The 18240-nt window shown below is 50.8% G+C and overlaps 1 protein-coding gene across 5 annotated transcripts in view; it reads left to right on the top strand.

The window, feature by feature from the left end:
- Dupd1 (dual specificity phosphatase and pro isomerase domain containing 1) overlaps positions 1-18240 on the top strand; it is a 35482-nt gene that overhangs the window by 6314 nt on the left and 10928 nt on the right. The window contains exons 1-4 of one of the 5 annotated variants that reach the window (XM_013517073.1): positions 1471-1575; positions 2360-2461; positions 2558-2622; positions 5901-6137. In XM_013517073.1, coding sequence (XP_013372527.1) covers positions 5935-6137 — 203 coding nt within the window. In that variant the 5' untranslated portion in view covers positions 1471-1575; positions 2360-2461; positions 2558-2622; positions 5901-5934. The other 4 variants (XM_013517070.1, XM_013517071.1, XM_013517074.1 and 1 more) reach the window with 4 other exon arrangements.

Below are 18240 nucleotides of genomic sequence, written 5' to 3' on the forward strand. Positions count from 1 at the left end.
CCATGGGGCTTCTTAGTTCTTTGCATTCTTAAAACCACCTTTTTTCCTTTGCTTTCTTATACTGTGCCTGTCAGGCATAAGAAATGGCTCTGTCCAACACGGAGTGTAATCCTGAGGGCCAGCACAGCTGTGGAGCTCTGCCAGGTGACATTGGGAATCCCTCTTTCTCAGCAGCTTAGAGCCATCTGTCACCTGGAAACTCCTTACCTGGGAAGCCTCCCCTTCCCCTACCAAATGGCCTTCTCCAGTCTCTTCTAGAATGGTCTAGAAAACTCTAAACTTTCTTGCTTTACTGTATGGAGCATTTCGGTTCTGTTTGATTCATTCTACCACTTTCCAGGCCATGCTGCAGGGCTTCTTTTCCTGCCAAAAAGATCCTCAAATGGTGTTTTTGTTAAGCATGAGGCCTGTACTATGGATCTTAAAAATGACAGACTTAACCTGTACACTGTCATTCATAGGCAAGGCTCCCTAGCCAGTCTCTGCAGGCCCCCGGGAGAGATTTAATTTTCCCACTGAAATGAGTTACACACCTCTCCAGCTCTGCTTCTGCCACCCCCCACATAGAAAGCAGAAGTGTTCACACAGTCACTTTGATTTTGGGGAAGAGTTGCAGGGTGCCGGAGCAGTGAATGAGTGGATGAGGTCACACGGGAATGTGTTTACGAGCCCGCCTTTCCACTGGATAGCACTGGCAGCAGCATTCACTGTATTTTTGATCGCCTAAAGACACTCACGAAAGAGAACTTCCAGAACTGCTTCAGAAAGTAGCAAGAATGGGATGAGTGTGTTCAAAGTGAGGGAGAGTATTCTGAGGCAGAGTAATAGCCGTGTGTCTTTTACTGTCATGAATTTGTAATTTAAACATTCACCAGCTATTTTGATGTCCTCTTATAAAAGGGCAAGTTCTGCCGACACAGCAGTGACTTGAGCAAGGTGAGGGACACGGCCGGGACAACATCTGCTACAGCTGCCCACATTCAAACATTAATGTGTTTCTTACGGAATCTGGTTTTCTGGCTTCTCATAAACGTATGAGAAAATCTAGGCTCGAGTTCCTGCACCGAGTCAAGTGGCAGCCCCGCGAGGGACCTGTGTGCCCTTTATCACGCCACTGTCCCCACCTCTAATGCCTCCTGCTTCAGGCCGACAGCCAGGCTATTGTTGGTTTCCCTGGGCCGTATCATCTGCCAGTGCCCATGATGGATCCTGGCACTGCCATCCTTTGACGAGGATGCTCGCCAGGGCCAAGCAGCCTTCAGAGCTGGCATTTGATTTCCTGGGACCAAATCTTTAAATATGCAGCTGTAACCAGAACCCAGAGACACTCTTGACGGCTTGCCCAGCCCTCATTATGACATTTAGCCTGTGATTGATATCGCGTGTGTCATGGAGACCTTGGCAGCTAATCTTGGGGTGGGATCTATGGAAACCAAACAGAACAGATTTGTCTTCCCTGCCATTTTGGCTGTGATCTGGGAAACAGACTCTCTTGGCCTCTCCGCGAATGAGGTATCTGGGAGCCGTGCAGCGAGGGATGCACACAGCCGCCCTCAGGATTTGGAAAGATTACAGGTCTGCGGTTTCTGGACGGCTCCTCGCTTTGTTCTCTTCCCCACCCAGCGGCGCTGGAGGATAATGGGTCCCAGAGCCCCTCTGCGTGCCAAGCTGCTCAGGGTGGACCGCGCCACTTCCGCTTCTGTCTGGAAATGCAGCCGGGCTTTCAGCTCAGAGGCGGGGCCGGGAGGCTTCTCTGCAGTCGGGTGGAGGAGGCACAGCCCCCCAAAGGGGAGTCAGCCTGGTGAGCGAAGCGGGGCAGAGCAGATGGAGGCTCGGAATGCAGTGGCTCCAGCGCCGCCCCAAAATTACCTCTTCCGAAGCCTCCTCTAGAGGTAGGCAGGTCCAAAAGGGCCTAAGCCACCGCATTTCAGCGCATGCACCCGGCTTCTCGCTGCAAAACAAGAGCGGGTGTTGGGCACCGGCTGAGCTTCAGGCGCGGCAGAATTAGAGCCCTGGGGGGCCGGGCGCAAGGAAAACTATCACTGTGCGCTTAGGAGACCAGGGTTCTGCACTGGGGCCTGCTGGAGGGACCCCTGTTACCCCTTGGGACGACTCCCCTCTGGGCTGGGCCCTGGATCAGGTTGGGCCTTGGCCCTTGGTGGGAGGGGGCACAGGCCCAGCTCGCTCCCTGCATGACCTGCAGGGCTGACCGCCCTGCTCCACAGCCCCGCTGAGTCCCCACAAGGCCCCTCAGGCCTTTGTCACTCATCTCCCTACTCATTCATTCATTCATTCGTTCATTTCTGCCTGAGTCCATCTGTTCACGAAGCTATTTCCTCATTCAACAAACACTTCCCAGCCAGGTGCAGCGGCACACACGTGCAACCCCAGCACCTGGGAGGCTGAGGCAGGAGGGCTGATGCAAGTTTGAGGCCAACCTGGACTACACAGTGAGTTCAAGGTCAGTCTGACATAGCAAGACCCTGTTTCAAAATGCAAAAACAAACACACACACACAACCCAAGCAAATGCTTCCCTAGCATGTCCTGTGTTTCAGACGCTGAGGCTACAGAGATAAAAGGCACTAAGCTCGTCCTGCCTTCTCTCCTCCCTGCATCTAGGGTAAGTTCTGGCTCCACCTCAAAGAGAAGATGGAAGGCCCCTTCCCACCCTTTTCTTCTCAGAAGCGCCCCCTTTGGCCACATCTTGGGCAAATACTTAGTGTCAGACTCACTTGTTAAAACTTCTAGGCTTCCATCTCTCATCCAGAAACCTCCATCTTTAGCGAGTACTGGATGGCACTGACGCACAGTCTTTAGGCCACTCTTTTTTTCTTTTTTCTTTTGTTTTTTTTTTTTTTCTTCTGGCACCAGGAATCGAACTCACGACCTTGCGCTTGCCAGGCAGGCACTTTGCCTCTGAGCTAAATCCCCAGCCTGTTTTTTTGTCTTTTTGAGACAGGGTCTCGCTGTGCAGTTCAGGCTGGCCTTGAGCTCACTTTGTAGCCCAGGCTGGTCTCAAACTCAGAACGATCTGCCTGCCTCAGCCTCCCGAGTGCTGGGATTACAGGCATGCGCCACCACGCCCGGCTAGCCCACTCTTTGAGAGGCCCCAAAGACGGGTCCCTTCTGCCACGCACTGTCTGCACCCCCACCCCAGGAAGCAGGCAGCGCAGGAGGAAGTCACAAATTCTGGCTTCCTGTGATCACCACCGACACAGAGGGATGTGCTAGCCAGGGATCCTTTGACGCATCTACTACGGACTTGGTAAAATCAGAGCCCCCAAAGCTGGGTTTCAGCCCTTTCTATTCCTTTCTACATTTTTATTATTCTTAAGAGACAAGGTCTCACTATATTGCCCCAACTGACCCTGAATTCCTGGGTTCAAGTCATCCTCAGCCTCAGCCTCCTAAGTAGCTGGGACTACAGGAGCGTGTCACTGTGAACAGCACCTTTTTTTTGAACTGTTATTACAGAGAATTCCAAACACACACAAGCGGAACAGTAACTCCCTGTGACCACCGTTCAACCCCGACCACCACCGCCCCCAGCCCATTGTGCCTCACACAACTGCACCAACAACCTGCCCTCCAGCTCCGAGCCGTTGCACTACTCTGGCCATGTTGTTTTGACACAAATCCAAGGCATTGTAACATGTTATCTGTATTTCTGTACACATTTCTTTTTTTTCTTTGGTGTTGTCTGTTTGTTTTTCTTCTGGTACCAGGAATCGAACTTACGACCTTGAGCTTGCCAGGCAGGCGCTATGCCGCTGAGCTAAATCCCCAGCCCCTTCTGCACCCATTTCTAAAAGATAAGGCCCGTGGAACAATTTCCCTGCCTTCACAATTTCCTATCATGTCTTGACCCCAAGCACGCAACTAAAACCATTCTCATTGGTCGTGAGCTCTTCTATCAGAAGGCGAATAATGTCTGATTGTTTTTTGGTTTTTGAGACAAGGTTTCATTGTGTAGTTCAGCCTGGCCTTGAACTTGTGACAATCCTCCTGGCTCGGCCCCCCAGGTGCTGGGGTTACAGGTGGGCACCACCATGTCCAGAGCTGTCTCTTTTTATTCTTACATCGTTAGCAGTCAACGCTGGGTGCCTGGGTCCAGTCCCTCGCTGGATGTTGTAAAATGGTGCATCTTCCCTTCTTATCTGAAACTTCATCAAAGACGAAATTTCCCCCATCTATCCAGTAGTACAGTTTGTGTCAGAAAGGAATGATACATGCTAGACTGTTTATCCAGCTTCAAAATAAAGAGCCACTTCCTGAGGACTTTCCAACAGTGGATAATTAAGTCCCTTATCATTTCAATGTGTAACGCATTTCAATCCACCAGAGTTATTTTATTATTCATGTTCAAATGGTCTGTTTTAGATAAGTGGGAGCCTTTTCAAGCAGGATGCCGAGTGGTCTTTGATCCTGGCCGGCTCTGAAGCTCCCAGCCCTTTTCCTTTCCTGAGATCGCTGCCCGCTGCTCACTGCGTCCCCCACCCCCTTCCTCTCCGCGGGCGAGGGCTGCGTGCTACCAGCCTCTTCACTGCAGGGTCCGCCTCGTCCGTAAGGTGGGGATAACAGCACTGCCTACCTCATACAGCTGTTCAGGTTAAATGCGTTTATAATCGTGAAGGACTTGGAACAAAACAGTGTCTGCACAAAGTCAGTATTACTTAAGTACAGTTCTCCCTCAGTACCACAGGGGATGGGCTCCAAGAGCCCCCCCCATATCCTGATGGACAGGGGTGTGGGATTTGCATCTAGCCTGTGCACACACTCCTCCGTCCTTTAAACCAAGCCCAGGTTCCTTATAACCTAACGCGATGTGTGTTCAGTGTAAACAGTTGTACACTGTCCTGTTTAGGGACTGTGTCAGGGAAAGAGTCTGTGCATGTTCAGAGCAGGAGCAGATTTTCTTTTTGGACTGTTTTCCATCCTCAGTGGGCCTCCATTGATTTGGAAGAAGCGGCAGTGGAACGTTGGCTATACCTGTCAGAAGATACTATTCCCGCCCCTCCGCGCCCCTGTCGCCCACCCTCTCCCACCCTCCAGTCTCAGAACTGAGGGCAACGCCCCTCGCCAGGCTGTGGGACCGGCATGACGTTTACTCAGCTTGGGGAACGAACAGGCCCTACCCCACGCTGACTTCATTTCCTTGGGGACAATAGCAACTTCTCCACATTCCACCAGCGGAGCCCGCCTCGCTCTCCCACTTCGTGCCCCTACCAATGGGCACACACGGCTTCTCCCTGCTGAGAAATTAGGGCAGCAATGACCAGCCTCCTAGTGTGACACCTGCAAACGTGACCCGAAGGGTCCCAACCAGCCGGCCAGCTTGCACACGGGCAGCTCTCCCCGTGCCCAGGCTCCGCAGCCCTGCCTCCGTGCGTGGCAGTGGAGCCCCGGCCAGGCCCGCTCTGGACCCAGCGAGCGCCTTCCTGCGGGCCAACAGTCCCTGAGGATGTCAGGTGGGCCAAGGCCTGCAGTGTCACGGACCTCCCGGGCCTTGCGATGTGGGTTCAGAATGGTCTAAACTAGCAGCATCCAGTCAGTGAAGGAAAAAGTAGGCACGAAAGAAGTAAAGCCGAAAAAGAAAGGTGGGAAGGGACTGGGTGCTGGGAGATTTCTTGGGCCCAAATCCCATCTGTGGTCTGCTGCGTGCAAATCCGCCTCCGCCCCAGTGCGCCTGGCTCTGCAAACACTGGAATGTTGGGACGGTCGTTTAACTGCCACCGGGGCCGCCTCCACCCACCTGTGCGCCCGGACGAGTGTGCAAGAACCCGGCAGGCGGGGCTCAGGCCGGCCAGCTTCAGCTTGGCTTCTTCCCGCTGTCCCTGTAGCACCCGTCCCTGCCCCAGCGCCCCCAGTAACCCCCATCCCGACCTCTCTTGTGACCAGCTGTAGAAAGGAGAGCAAATCCCTTGGCTCCAAAATGACATCTGGAGACGCGAAGACAAGCCGCAAGAATGCCTACCCGCCTGCCAAAGGGCTGTCCCCGCGGGCACAGGAGGCCGAGGCCGAGGCCGAGGACTACTGCACACCCGGCGCCTTCGAGCTGGAGCGGCTCTTCTGGAAGGGCAGCCCCCAGTACACCCACGTCAACGAGGTCTGGCCCCGGCTCCACATCGGTGACGAGTAAGTGCTCAGGGCGTGCAGCAGCCTGCCCCCTGCTGGCTCAGCCCTCATCCTGGCCATGACCTTTGGCTTTGGGTTAGTTGTGCTGTGCCGACCTTGTGTGGCTACATCTTCACTTTACAGAAAGGCCAGGACAGGGGCTCATTTCTGTCTTGCGTAGGCGTCCAGAGGAGGGCCTGGCTGCAAGGTGGCTACAGGGTGCTTGACTGCTGATGTGGGATCCCATCAGCAGGACTGGGAGGTAGAAAGACAAAAAGAACAATTTTCCAAAAGGAAGTCCTGCTCAAGACTTCCTCTGCCCCTAGCTGCAAGGGAGGCTGGGAACTGTAGTCTTTTATTTTAGGTGAGTGTTACAGCGGCAAGAATAAAGTCAATTGTCAGATTGATGGCATAGGCCAAGCATCCAGAATGACGGTCAGGCTAAGTCGTGGTCACACCCCCTTTTCTAGGTTTTACAGCCACTATGCCCCACTCTGCAAAAAAGCTGAGAAATGCCTACTATAGAACCTACTACTGCTACCAATGGCTGTCATTCACGGGGCAGGATACCCAGGCACAGCGCTAAGCACCCCACATATGTGGTCTCATTTCATCTTCAGGATGACCCAGTGAAAGAGACTATCGAGGGAAACTGAGGCAGAGAGCAGTTTAATAAGCACCCCCAGGCCCCACAGCTTGGTGGTGCAGAGCTAGGGTTCAAGTACAGCTTTACCTGACCCAGAAGCTCCAACTCCTTCCTCAGTCGTCCAGAACTTTGGCTCATGTTCCATCTCCCCATGGAGCTGATAGAGCAGAGGCCCTGCCTGTGGGGTCTTAATACACATCTTGCTGCTTTAAGAAGCAGAAATAATTAGTGGGTTGTGGCAGCACATGCATGGAATTCCAGCACTCAGGAGGCTGAGGTAGGAGGATCACCGGGAGTTCCAGGCCAGCCTTGGCTATATAGCAAGTTCAAGGCCAGCCTGAACTACATAGTGAGACCCTGTCTCAAAAACAAGCCTCCTAGCCGGGCGTGGTGGCACACGCCTGTAGTCCCAGCACTCAGGAGGCTGAGGCAGGAGGATCATTGTGAGTTCGAGATCAGCCTGGGCTACAAAGTGAGCTCACGGCAGGCCTGAACTGCACAGCAAGACCCTGCCTCAAAAAGACAAAAACAAAACAAAACAAAAACAAGCCTTCTAGAAATAACTACCTAGCCAGGAGAATCACCCAAGGCAGAGACTCCCTTACTTTTTCCTTCATTTTTTTTTTAATGTGAGGAGTTATACAAATTACACATGCCTATAGTCCCAGGCAGGAGGATCTCAAGTTTAAGGCCAACCTGGGCAACATAGCAAGGCTTGTCTCAAAATAAAAAGTACAGTAGAGCACTTAGCTGGCATGTGCATGGCCCTGGATTCAGTCCTTGGATCAAAAAAGTCACATGCTTTTTTTCTACTAATATGAACTAAGTAAGAGGTTACAAACAGTTGTGTGATCGCTTCTTAATTCTACCACTAACCAGTATTAAGTTCACTAACATATTTGTACTACTTCTTGTGTGCCATTGCGAACATAAGGAAACTTACAAAGGGTTTTCATTTCTTCTACACAATACTTCAATTTTTTTTATTTTGTGTGGTACCGGGAATCAAACTCAGGACCTTGTGCTTGCCAGGCAGGCGCTTATGCCGCTGAGCTATATCCCCGGCCCTACACAATAGTTTAAAAAAGGGACATCACCACACATACTCTACTGTACTTTGAATATTCTGTAACGTAATTGTTTACCCGATCATTTTCCAGTTGAGGACGTTAGGGTCTTAAGTGAGGTATAGAGAAATTCAGTTTTCTCTTTTGCTTTTAGCTGTGTTGGGATATAATTTATGTACCATAAAACTCATCCTTTTAAATGGCACTATTCAGTGGTTTTATGATACTTGCAGACTCGTGCGACCCGCACCATCATCTAATGTCAGAATAGTTCTATCACCTCCCGAGGAAACCTGGAACCATTACACAGCTACCCTTGTTCCTCCTTCCCCGGCCCCTGGCAGACAGCAGTCTACTTTCTGTTTTTATGGGGTTACCTGTTCTGGACATTTCATACAAATGGAATCAGACAGTATTCGGCCTTTGAGGTTTGGCTTCCTTTCACTCTGCATACTGCTCAGCGCTCACCCAAGTTCTAGCATGGATCAGCATTTTATCCGTTTAATATCAAATAATCTGTGTACAATTTTTTCAAATTTTCTGTAAATCTAAAATTAGTTTTTAAAAAAATACATACATACACATTTCAACCCAGAAATCACTTTAAACCAGGCGTAGTAGTGCACACCTGTAATTCCAGCACTCGGGAGGAGGCTGAGGCAGGAGGATCGTTGTGAGTTCAAGACCAGCCTGGGTCACAAAGTGAGCTCAAGGCCAGCCTGAACTGCATAGCGAGACCCTGTCTCAAAAAGACCAAAGCCCCCCAAAAACAAAAACAAAAACAAAAACAAAAATCACTTTAAGAAACATAATTCACAGATGTGAGTATTAATGTATCAGGAAATATGCACAAAATATCTATTATAACACTAGCAAAAAAAGAGGGGACCTGAATCTCATATCTTTTAATAATAAAATATTCAATAAATCTAGTAAATATATTTTCCTATTGTAAAAGTAAAATATATTCATCATATGAATGGGCAAGTATTAGTTCCCTATTTACAGTAAGATAATAAAAAAACCTCCCTCGTAGGGTTCCATGGATTGTGGTGGTATACGTAAAATAGTACACTTCCTAATACATAGGGAGCGTTCAATAATGATTAGCTATAATAATAAAAGACTTATTAGTAGAAGGAAGAAAACTTCAATGTATTTTAGTACCTTCCCTCCTAGACTTTCTGTGTATTATTTCTGGTTGAGTAACTAATTTGCTTCTATGTATCTGTAACTACATCGATTATCATTTTATCTCATGTTTTTTACCTAACATTATTCATAAATGGTTCTGTTATTATAGGCTTCTCATATTTGTAATTATAATAGATAATAATATATCAGAAGGACAGGAGACCTTGTATTCAACTACTTCCCTCTGGTTGAACATAATGGTTGTTTCCGTATTCTCACTTCTATAAACAGTACCTCAGCAGATGCTTTATGCACCAATGTTTCCATGGGTAGGGTCCTTTCCCTAGCTCTTCCTTAAAGACTGGGTGCTGGGGATTAAGGTGTTGACTTAGAGCCGTTCTGTGTCTTTGGCCTTGCTGGTCCCTTTGCCTAAATGTCTTCCCTTCCTCTCACCTCCTGGTCGATCTCCTTTCTGTGTCCTGTCGGGATCATTCTTCAAAGTTCACATGAGCCGGGCATGGTGGCGCATGCCTGTAATCCCAGCACTCGGGAAGCTGAGGCAGGAGGATTGCTGTGAATTCAAGACCAGCCTGGGCTACAAAGTGAGTTCAAGGCCAGCCTGAACTGCATAACGAAATCCTGTCTCGAAAAGATGAAAAAAAAAAAAGTTCACTCAAGTCCCTTCTGCCATGAAACTAGCTTTTTCTAATCCCCACAGAGAGAAGCACATGTATCTCTCTGTGTATTATATATTATATTTATCTCTCCTATGGCTGATAATGACAATGATGATGATGATGGGTTGTACTGAATTCTTTTTTTCTTTTTGTCTTTTTGAGACAGGGTCTCGCTATGCAGTTCAGGCTGGCTTTGAACTCACTTTGTAGCCTAGGCTGGTCTCTAACTTGCAGTGATCTTCCTGCCTCAGCCTCCTGAGTGCTGGGATTACAGGCATGCGCCACCACACCCAGCTTGTACTGAATTCTTACCCATGTCCCATGCTTTGTGCCAGGCTCATTCAGAATCCACAACAAAAACAAACAAACAAAAAAACAGAATCCACAACAACACTACAGAGGTACGTTATCACTCCCATTTTACAAATGGGCAAACCAAGGCTCAGAGTTCAGTCAGTCAGTCAGTCAGTCAGTCGGTTAGCCTTTCCTGGGCAACTTGCAGGGAGTTGAAAAGGAAAGTGAGATTCATCTGGCCTTCAAGTCACGCATACTACCAGCAAATCACAGAATGCAGACTGAACGCCAGCTCAAAACACTGATCAGTCAGCAAAAGCAGCAGCTTTGTGAGGAGAAAGGTAACTGGAAGGGCACTGGAAAGAGTGAAGGGCTGGAGTCTTGGTGCTGCCGACTGCAGCTGCGTGACTTTGGACATGTTAGTTACCTCTTCCCCTTCCCTGGCGATGCTGTCATGGGGCTTTTCTCAGGGGGTGAAGATTACCTGCCTGAAAACGGGCGTCAGGGCCGTGGCTGGCGTGCAGTAAGCACCGAGCCCGTGCTGGTATTAACATGGATCTGAGAAGGCTCACAGAGGGCACGGACTCCCAGCCTGGCTTTGGAGGATGTGTAGGGTTTCAAAGAAATTCCAGAGAGCGGGAGCAGAAGCCACCGCGGAGGTGAGAACAAATCAGGGGCTTTATCTGGACCCGACGGGACGAGCGGTAGGAGACACACTCTCAGGGGGTCTGGACGCAGCCCGGGGCCCACACTGTGCAGCTGGTTGAGGCTGTGATAATCTAGGCAGCCGTGCTGACACGCCCGTGGCCTTCCGTGCCGGCGGTGCACTTCTCACTCGTGTGACAGCCCAAGTGAGCAGCTGTGACCTGCTCCACGCCCCTGGAGTCCAGCCCCCACCTGCAATCTGCGGGGATAGTTTTCTCTCTTGCAACTGAGACAAGAGAAACGGAAAACCCTAACATGACGTAAAGGTGACGCGGGCTATTTCTGCCCACATTTCACTGGTCAGGACGCACATCCTGCCAAAGCGACGACAGGGCAGGAAAGTATCATCCACCCCTCGCGGCGGGCAGCAGCTACTCTAAATGGAAACCCAACGCACCACAGCTACCTGCTAAGGTGTAATGGCGTCGGGCAGCACCTTTGACCTTATGGGGCTTATGTCATAACCTCTAAAAATAGCTGCTGAGCAGGGTTTCGTGGCACACACCTGTAATCCCAGCACTTGGGAGGCTGAGGCAGGAGGATCACATAAGTGAGTTCGAGGTCAGCCTGGGCTATGCAGTGAGTTCAAAGCCAACCTGGAATACATAGCAAGATTCTGTCTCAAAAAGAAAAAAAAGTTGCCAAGAAGTTTTAAAGAAATAAGGAATGTTGGGGCTGGGGATATGGCTTAGAGGCATAAGCGCCTGCCTGGCAAGCGCAAGGTCGTGAGTTTGATCCCCAGCACCGCAAAAAAAAAAAAAAAAAAAACAACAAAACAAAACCAAACAAATATATATATAAAATACTGAGCTGTAGGACTTAAAGCTAATTGCCAACGTCTCCTAATTTGTTGGGCTGGGGATTTAGCTCAGGAACATAGCACCTGCTTGGCAAGCGCAAGGTTGTGAGTTTGATCCCCGGTACTGGAAAAAAAAAAAAGAAATAAGGAATGTGGAAGCATTTTGTAAATCATAAGGTAAAAGGCAAATGCAAATGTTATCGCTATATTGGGACTTAGTGGGAAAGAAGTCCAGCAGGCAGGTCCAGACCGGCTTGTGCAAGGCTGGAAGCCAGGCAGGGACTTGGTTCAGGACGCCACTGGGAGGGTGTGGGCTGCGTGGACACTTCCGCTCGAGCGTGCAGGACAGTGCAGCGCGCTGGCCTCCTGAACTCTGACTGAAACCTTGTTCCTTCCAACCAAGAAAATGCCAGGCCCTTTCAGCTCAGCTCAGTTCTGCCTATTGGAGCTCCAAAGCAAACACACACAGACACACACACACTCGGTCCAGGCGGGCTCTGGTCAGGGGTGTGTGACCTGCCTGGCCCTCTGGGGCAGGGAGCCCAAAGTCAGCATGGCCCGGTGCCTGTCCCTGGTCCCAGCTCAGGGCTCCTTCCTATGATGCCCACTCACCCAGGTTAGCAAGACCCAGAGGTCAATGACAGCACAGTGGATTCTGGGCCAGGGCAACCGCGCAGAGGTTGGAGCCCAGGCTGTGAGCAGGCTCAGGCATCTGTGTCTCTCGGCCTCCTGGTGGGCGTTGCCCGAAGCAGGGAAGAGCTCAGCGCTGGCTCCTCAGGCGCAGGCCCCCAGGTTTAATTTGATATCTGCATTTGATCTGAGTTTTCCTTCTCCTCAAAAGCACCTCAGAAAGTGCCGAGGCTGTGAAGTAAGCGCAGTGCAGACGCAGGAGTAAGGATGGATGTCCTGGCAGCCAGGAGCCAAGGCCGGGGATTCTAGGACCTGCCAGGGGCAGGACTTCTCCCCAAGATGAGGCGCCTTCCTCCTCCCTTTCCTCCAGGCAGAATGGCCAAGCATCTGGGCCAAACACTGGTTTCTCTGTGGCCTTGGCAGGTCGCTCAAGCCCTCTGGGCTTCAATTCTCACATACAGAAGGTGGGTTCAATGTGCTAACACTCCCCCGATGCTTGGCAAGGTGCGCGGCACACTTAGCAAGTGTGAACTGTTACAGACGAGGCAGGTTCTAGCAAAGCAGCTCAGTGCGTGAGGAGAGTAAAGGACAGGGGCTAGGCTTTGCCGCTAGGGCTCCTCGGGACCGGAAACAGCCCTGGGTCAGTTTTTCCCGGGAGATCCTACCGTGAGCACAGTGCGGGGAGGAAGGCGTCTCCTTGTAGCCTCCTCCAACTCATTCTCCTCCTCCCTTCCACAGACGTGTCCTGGCCTGCCAGGACCAGGTGACCCCAGCTCTACGGAGGTGGGACCACATATGCCTAGTGCCCTTTGTCTTTTTGTGGGTATCGGAAATCGAACTCAGGACCTTACACTTGCCAGGCAGGCACTGTGCCGCTGAGCTATATCCCAGGCCACCTAGTGCCCTGTGCGTTTCTGAATTTCTACAGCATTTTCTCAATCCAGGTTACGCCAAGGGGATTCACTAAGTAGGCTGTATGGAAACTCCAAGACCCCATTGCTGGGCAGCCCAGGAGAGGGGACGGGGCCCTCACTGCTGCCTGCTCAGAGGAGGGCAGAGTTCTCACAGGGAAGGCTTCCGTGTCGAGGTACAGCCCCGTCCCCACCCATTTCCCGTGACCCGGCAGGGCACTGCAGGCTGTGCACGGGCTGGAGCCGCATGCGTGACCCGGCACGGAAATTTGTGTCCCCACTGCACGTGACCACCAGCCACGTGTGGGCTCTGGCCAAACATTCTGTTGTTCTGGGACTCAGTTTCTTTATTTGTTAAATAAAAGAATGACTTCAAAGGTCCTTTCCAGCTGTAAAATAAAATTCTTTAAGAAACAGCCTATTAAGTAAATTAGGCTTTATTAGGCTCAAGCACACACTTGTTTTATTACTTTTAAGTCATTCAAATTAGATTCAAATTAGGTTAACCAAGTGTTGCCCTCCGAGAGCCGGGACTCGGAGATAAGAATAATTCATCGCCTCTTATCAATCAGCAGCCCCTAAACGGGTGCTTCAGAACGGCTGGAGGAGGCTTGAAAGCACTAAGTTTCTGTAATTTAAATATTCTCGGTTTAATCTCGTTCACATCTTTCATTTGCTTAGCAAAATCTCTTTTCTTCCTATTTTTTCTCCTACAGTCAGCAGGAGGGAAAATATCCTCGCTGCTGTCAAAGCGCCTGCAAGTTCCCAGGCAGGGGGGCTCCCGGGCTGGGCTGAGACAGGGTAGCGGAATCTCCCTCCTCTCCAGGCTGGCAGCTGCATCCCCGGGAGCCGGTGACGCACCGGGCCGGGAAGCAGCGCGGCCTCTCGAATCGCAGAGGCCTTAGGTAGCTCTCACTGTTCTTAAACCAGTAGCTGCCTTCCAGGTCTGGCTCTGGGGACATCAAGGGCCAGCTCCCTCCCCACCGAACCTGCTTTTCCCCAAATGCCTGTGGCCAGCACCCCTAGCCCAAGCTGCTTTTCAGGGACCGCTCTGATTTGCTCTTTCCGAGTTTGGGCCGACAACCTCAAAAGCCAGCGGCATCTCGAGCGCCTGCAGTTGGGCGGACAGAGGGGTTTGGTGACGCAGGCGAATCAACCGTCCGCGACAGTCCCTGGTGAGGACAGCGCCTCCCGTCGGCGCACCCGGACAGCTGCGACACCTTCTTCCCCCAAAAGGAACCAAGTTGGCCTCAGAGCGCCCGCAGGGCTAAAGACCTCTCCAGGGCGGGCGCTGGCCAGTTAGGATGCAGCAAAGCACGCCAGGGTTGACAACTGAACACGCTGGACGCAACCAGAAAGAACTAGAAAACCGAGACCCAGGACCTTGGCTTACTGATGCCGACGGGCAGGTGGCCGGGGAGAGAGGCCCGCGGGTCTGGCCTGGCCGCAGCCGCGTGCTGGACACAGCCTCCTGGGTCAAGGCTTCAGCAACATCGAAGACTTCCCCGCCCGGGGAACCCGGTGCTCAGTCTAATCACCAGCGCGGCACCAGGCCTGGGGGTGTGTGCTCCGTCCCCTCACCTGTCGTGGACACCGGGACGTGAGGGCGGAGGAGAGGGCAAACAGGAAGGGATCTGTAGAGGAGTTGACACCCCAAGGCCCCCAAGTCTTTATCGGAAGAAGTCTCTCCCGAGCACGAAGAGAATAACATCGATAAAATCACTGTACATGTTTACATAGTAAGTGGACATAGGGCACGTCCACTCCTGAAACTTGCCAAAACACAGATAAACACAAAGAGAGCTAAAATTGCCTCAAATCACCTAACCCAGAGATGAAGGCATTTTATGTCCATTTTTCTACTGCTCTCTTCCCCCGGAATCGAGCTCTGAACCTGTCAAGGAAAGCGTGAATATTGCATCATACAACTTCCCAGGCGCCCGGCAAGGAGAGCGCTGCCTGTGTTAGGTGGGTCTGTCCGGCAGGAGAAGAACGCTGAGGGCAGGCGTGGTGGCGCACACCTGTGATCGCAGCACTCGGGAGGCTGGGGCAGGAGGACTGGCAGGGGTTTGAGGCCAGCCTGGGCCCACAGTGAGTTCAAGACCAGCCTGAACTACACAGTGAGACCCCGTTTCAAAAAACGAAACAAAACGAACACCTAAGAAATTTCACTTCCATGTTAGGCGAATTAACTGAGACCAGAAACTAGGAAGATGACCTCTGTTTCAAAGTCCACCTTCAAGGAACAGGCACAATCAAGAGTCCACTGGAAGCTGGGCGTGGTGGCACACGCCTATAATCCCAGCACTCAGGAGGCTGAGGCAGGAGGATGGCTGCAAGTTCAAGGCCAGCCTGGGCTACAAAGTGAGCTCAAGACCAGCCTGAACCGCATAGTGAGATCCTGTCTCAAAAAAAAAGTCTACTGGAAAAGGAGGACACCATCAAGGCCATGCCTAGGAAATGACATGTGGCCACCACACTGTTGCATGTTGTCACACGCAACAGAATAAAAAGGTGCCAGATTGCGGGATCCAGCCATCGGCAGACAGGAGTCCAGGGTCAGGTGTGGGAAATCAATGGGTCCTCTGCGGGCACCAGGGTGGGAAGAACCAGCATGATCATGAGGAGACTTTATTCAAACCCAGTGCAGAGCCCTGCAGCCGAGGGCGGCTCATCTCCACCTGCAAGGAAGCTGGCCGGGCATTTGCACGGCAGCACAGACAGGACTTGCAACCCCTGGGTAATGCGATCACCAGCACAGGCTGAGGGGCTAGGCTGGGATCAGCAGGGTAGCAAAGGGACGTCAGGAACACCGCCCAAAGACACTGCCACGGGAGGAGTGTGCTTGTTTGACAGTGCCCAGGGGTGGGGTGGGAGTAAGCTTTGGGGGCACCTCGAGGGGCTGACAGGAGGCTGGGCCAGGCCGGAGGAGGAAAGGAAGGGTGCTGAAGAAACCGGGCCATGTAAGAAGGACGTCACTTCCTCGCCCCGCAGTGTGGAGTCACAGTCCAGAGCTAGGACGAAGTTCACAGGAAGAAAGAACAGCTAAAGGGTACTGGGTCAAAGCAGGGATACGCAGTGTTTTTCTTCAAAAGGAAATGGCATGAGCCCAACCAGTGTGAGACATGTCCAACCTCACTGCTGAGACAAGTCAATGAAAAACGGGCTTTTTGTCTTTTGCCTCTACTTATGGACCTAGCAATTCCACTTAAAAAAATCTCAACCAGGGGTGGTGGCACATGCCTGTAATCCCAGCACTTGGGAGGCTGAGGCAGGGGGATCGCCGTGAGTTTAAGGCCATCCTGGGCTACAAAGTGAGTTCAAGGCCAGCCTTGAACTACATAGTTCAACCTACATACTAAGACCATCTCAACCCCACCCCTCAAATCGCTCCTAGCCAGTTGTGGTGACAGTATATGCTTGTAATCCCAGCACTCTGGGAGGCTGAGGCAGAAGAATCCAACATTTGAGCCCAGCTTGGGCAATTTAGTGATTTAGCGAGACCCTGTCTCAAAAGTTAAAAAATACAGGGACTGTGGATGCAGCTCAGTGTAAAGGCCCACGGTACAATCCCTAGTACTGTACCGCAAACAATAAATACATAAAAATAAAACCCTCTCCTAAGGACGTAATCAGGTGTGCCCAAAGAAATGCAGCCGAGTGCGAGGCGAGGTAAAATGGCAAATGGTCCACAGGATGGAACAGTACGAGGCTCCTGAAGGCCAGGCAGCACACAGGGAGATGTTTACAATGGTGCACCAGGCCGAAGGTTTTGAAACTGCACATACAGGCATATTTGGAGACAGTGTGGGTTCAGTTCTAGGCCACCATGATAAAATAAATGTCAAAATAAAGCAAGTTGGCTGCACATAATGGCGCACACCTGTAATCTCAGCACTAAGGAGGCTGAGGCAGGAAGATCACCGTGAGCTCAAGGCCAGCCTGGACTGCACAGTGAGACCCTGTTTTTTTTTTTTTTTTTTTTTTTTTTTTCAAAAAGCAAGTCACTCCAATTCTATGGTTTCCCCAGTGCATATAAAAGGCATGTTTGTCAGGTGTGGTGGTGCACACCTGTAGTCCCAGTACTCGGGAGGCTGAGGCAGGAGGATCGTTGTAAGTTCGAGACCAGCCTAGGCTACAGCATAACCTCAAGGCCAGCCTGAACTGCAAAGCGAGACCCTGTCTCAAAAAGACCAAAATAAATAAATAAATAAAGGGCATGTTTACAATAGGTGGTAGTTCATTAACTTATTAAGGATTATGACTGAAAAACTAGGGGCTGGGGATTTAGCTCAGCGGCACAACGCCTGCCAGGCAAGCACAAGGTCTTGAGTTCGATTCCTGGTAGCAGAAAAACAAAACAAAACAAAAAAAGACTGAAAAACTAATGGTGGCACACACCTATAATCCCAGCTACTTGGGAGGCTGAGGGAAGAGGCTCGAAGGTTTGAAGCCAGCCTGGGCAATGGCAACACTTAAGAAGTAAAAAAGGGCAAGGCGCGCTGGCACGAGGCTGAACAGGAGCACGGAAATTCCAGGCCAGCTTAGGCAACATAGAGAGATCCTGTGTCAGAATAAGATAAAATGGTTTGGGGGCTGTAGCTCAATGGTAGAGCACTTTCATAACATGGGTAAGGCCCTGGGTTCCATCTCTAGCACTGCAAAAATAGATACATACACATAGATAGATATAGATATAGATATAGATATAGATATAGATATAGATATAGATGAAGCAATACCTGTGAAGCCCAGTAAAGAAAGGTACCTGTATAATAGCGTATAAAATAACACTGTATAAAATACACACATCTATCATAGAAATACAACAGGAGGACGTTATACCAAAAAGCTAACACGGTAATGCAGTGCTTTACTCTAACAGGGGAGCAGCACGGCCAACTTTGGTGTGTGCAGGTAGGTCGTGTTCCCCACATTCTGCATCGCATATGTGTTGCTTGTAATGAGCTGATGTTGCTTTTAAAATGAGCTGATTGATGAGATCTAGGATTTTTCTTCAACAACCAGACACTAAGGTCTTTGCACCATCTGGAGTCTAGCAATAAACTCCTAACTATGTATTTCCCCCTGTGATCTTTTCTTCTTTAGCCCAGGCAGGTAGATGGGCCCAGGAGAGAGGCATAACTGAATAACAAAGTATCCAGCCATGGCACTTAACAAGCAAAACTACACAGGGCCAGGCACCACCTCCAGTTTCCACCCCACCTGTTTTTTGTTTTGTTTTGTTTTGTTTTTGAGCC

The sequence above is a fragment of the Chinchilla lanigera genome, unplaced genomic scaffold (assembly GCF_000276665.1).
Source record: "Chinchilla lanigera isolate Chin_1 unplaced genomic scaffold, ChiLan1.0 scaffold00036, whole genome shotgun sequence".
In the NCBI taxonomy this organism is placed as follows: Eukaryota; Metazoa; Chordata; class Mammalia; order Rodentia; family Chinchillidae; genus Chinchilla; species Chinchilla lanigera.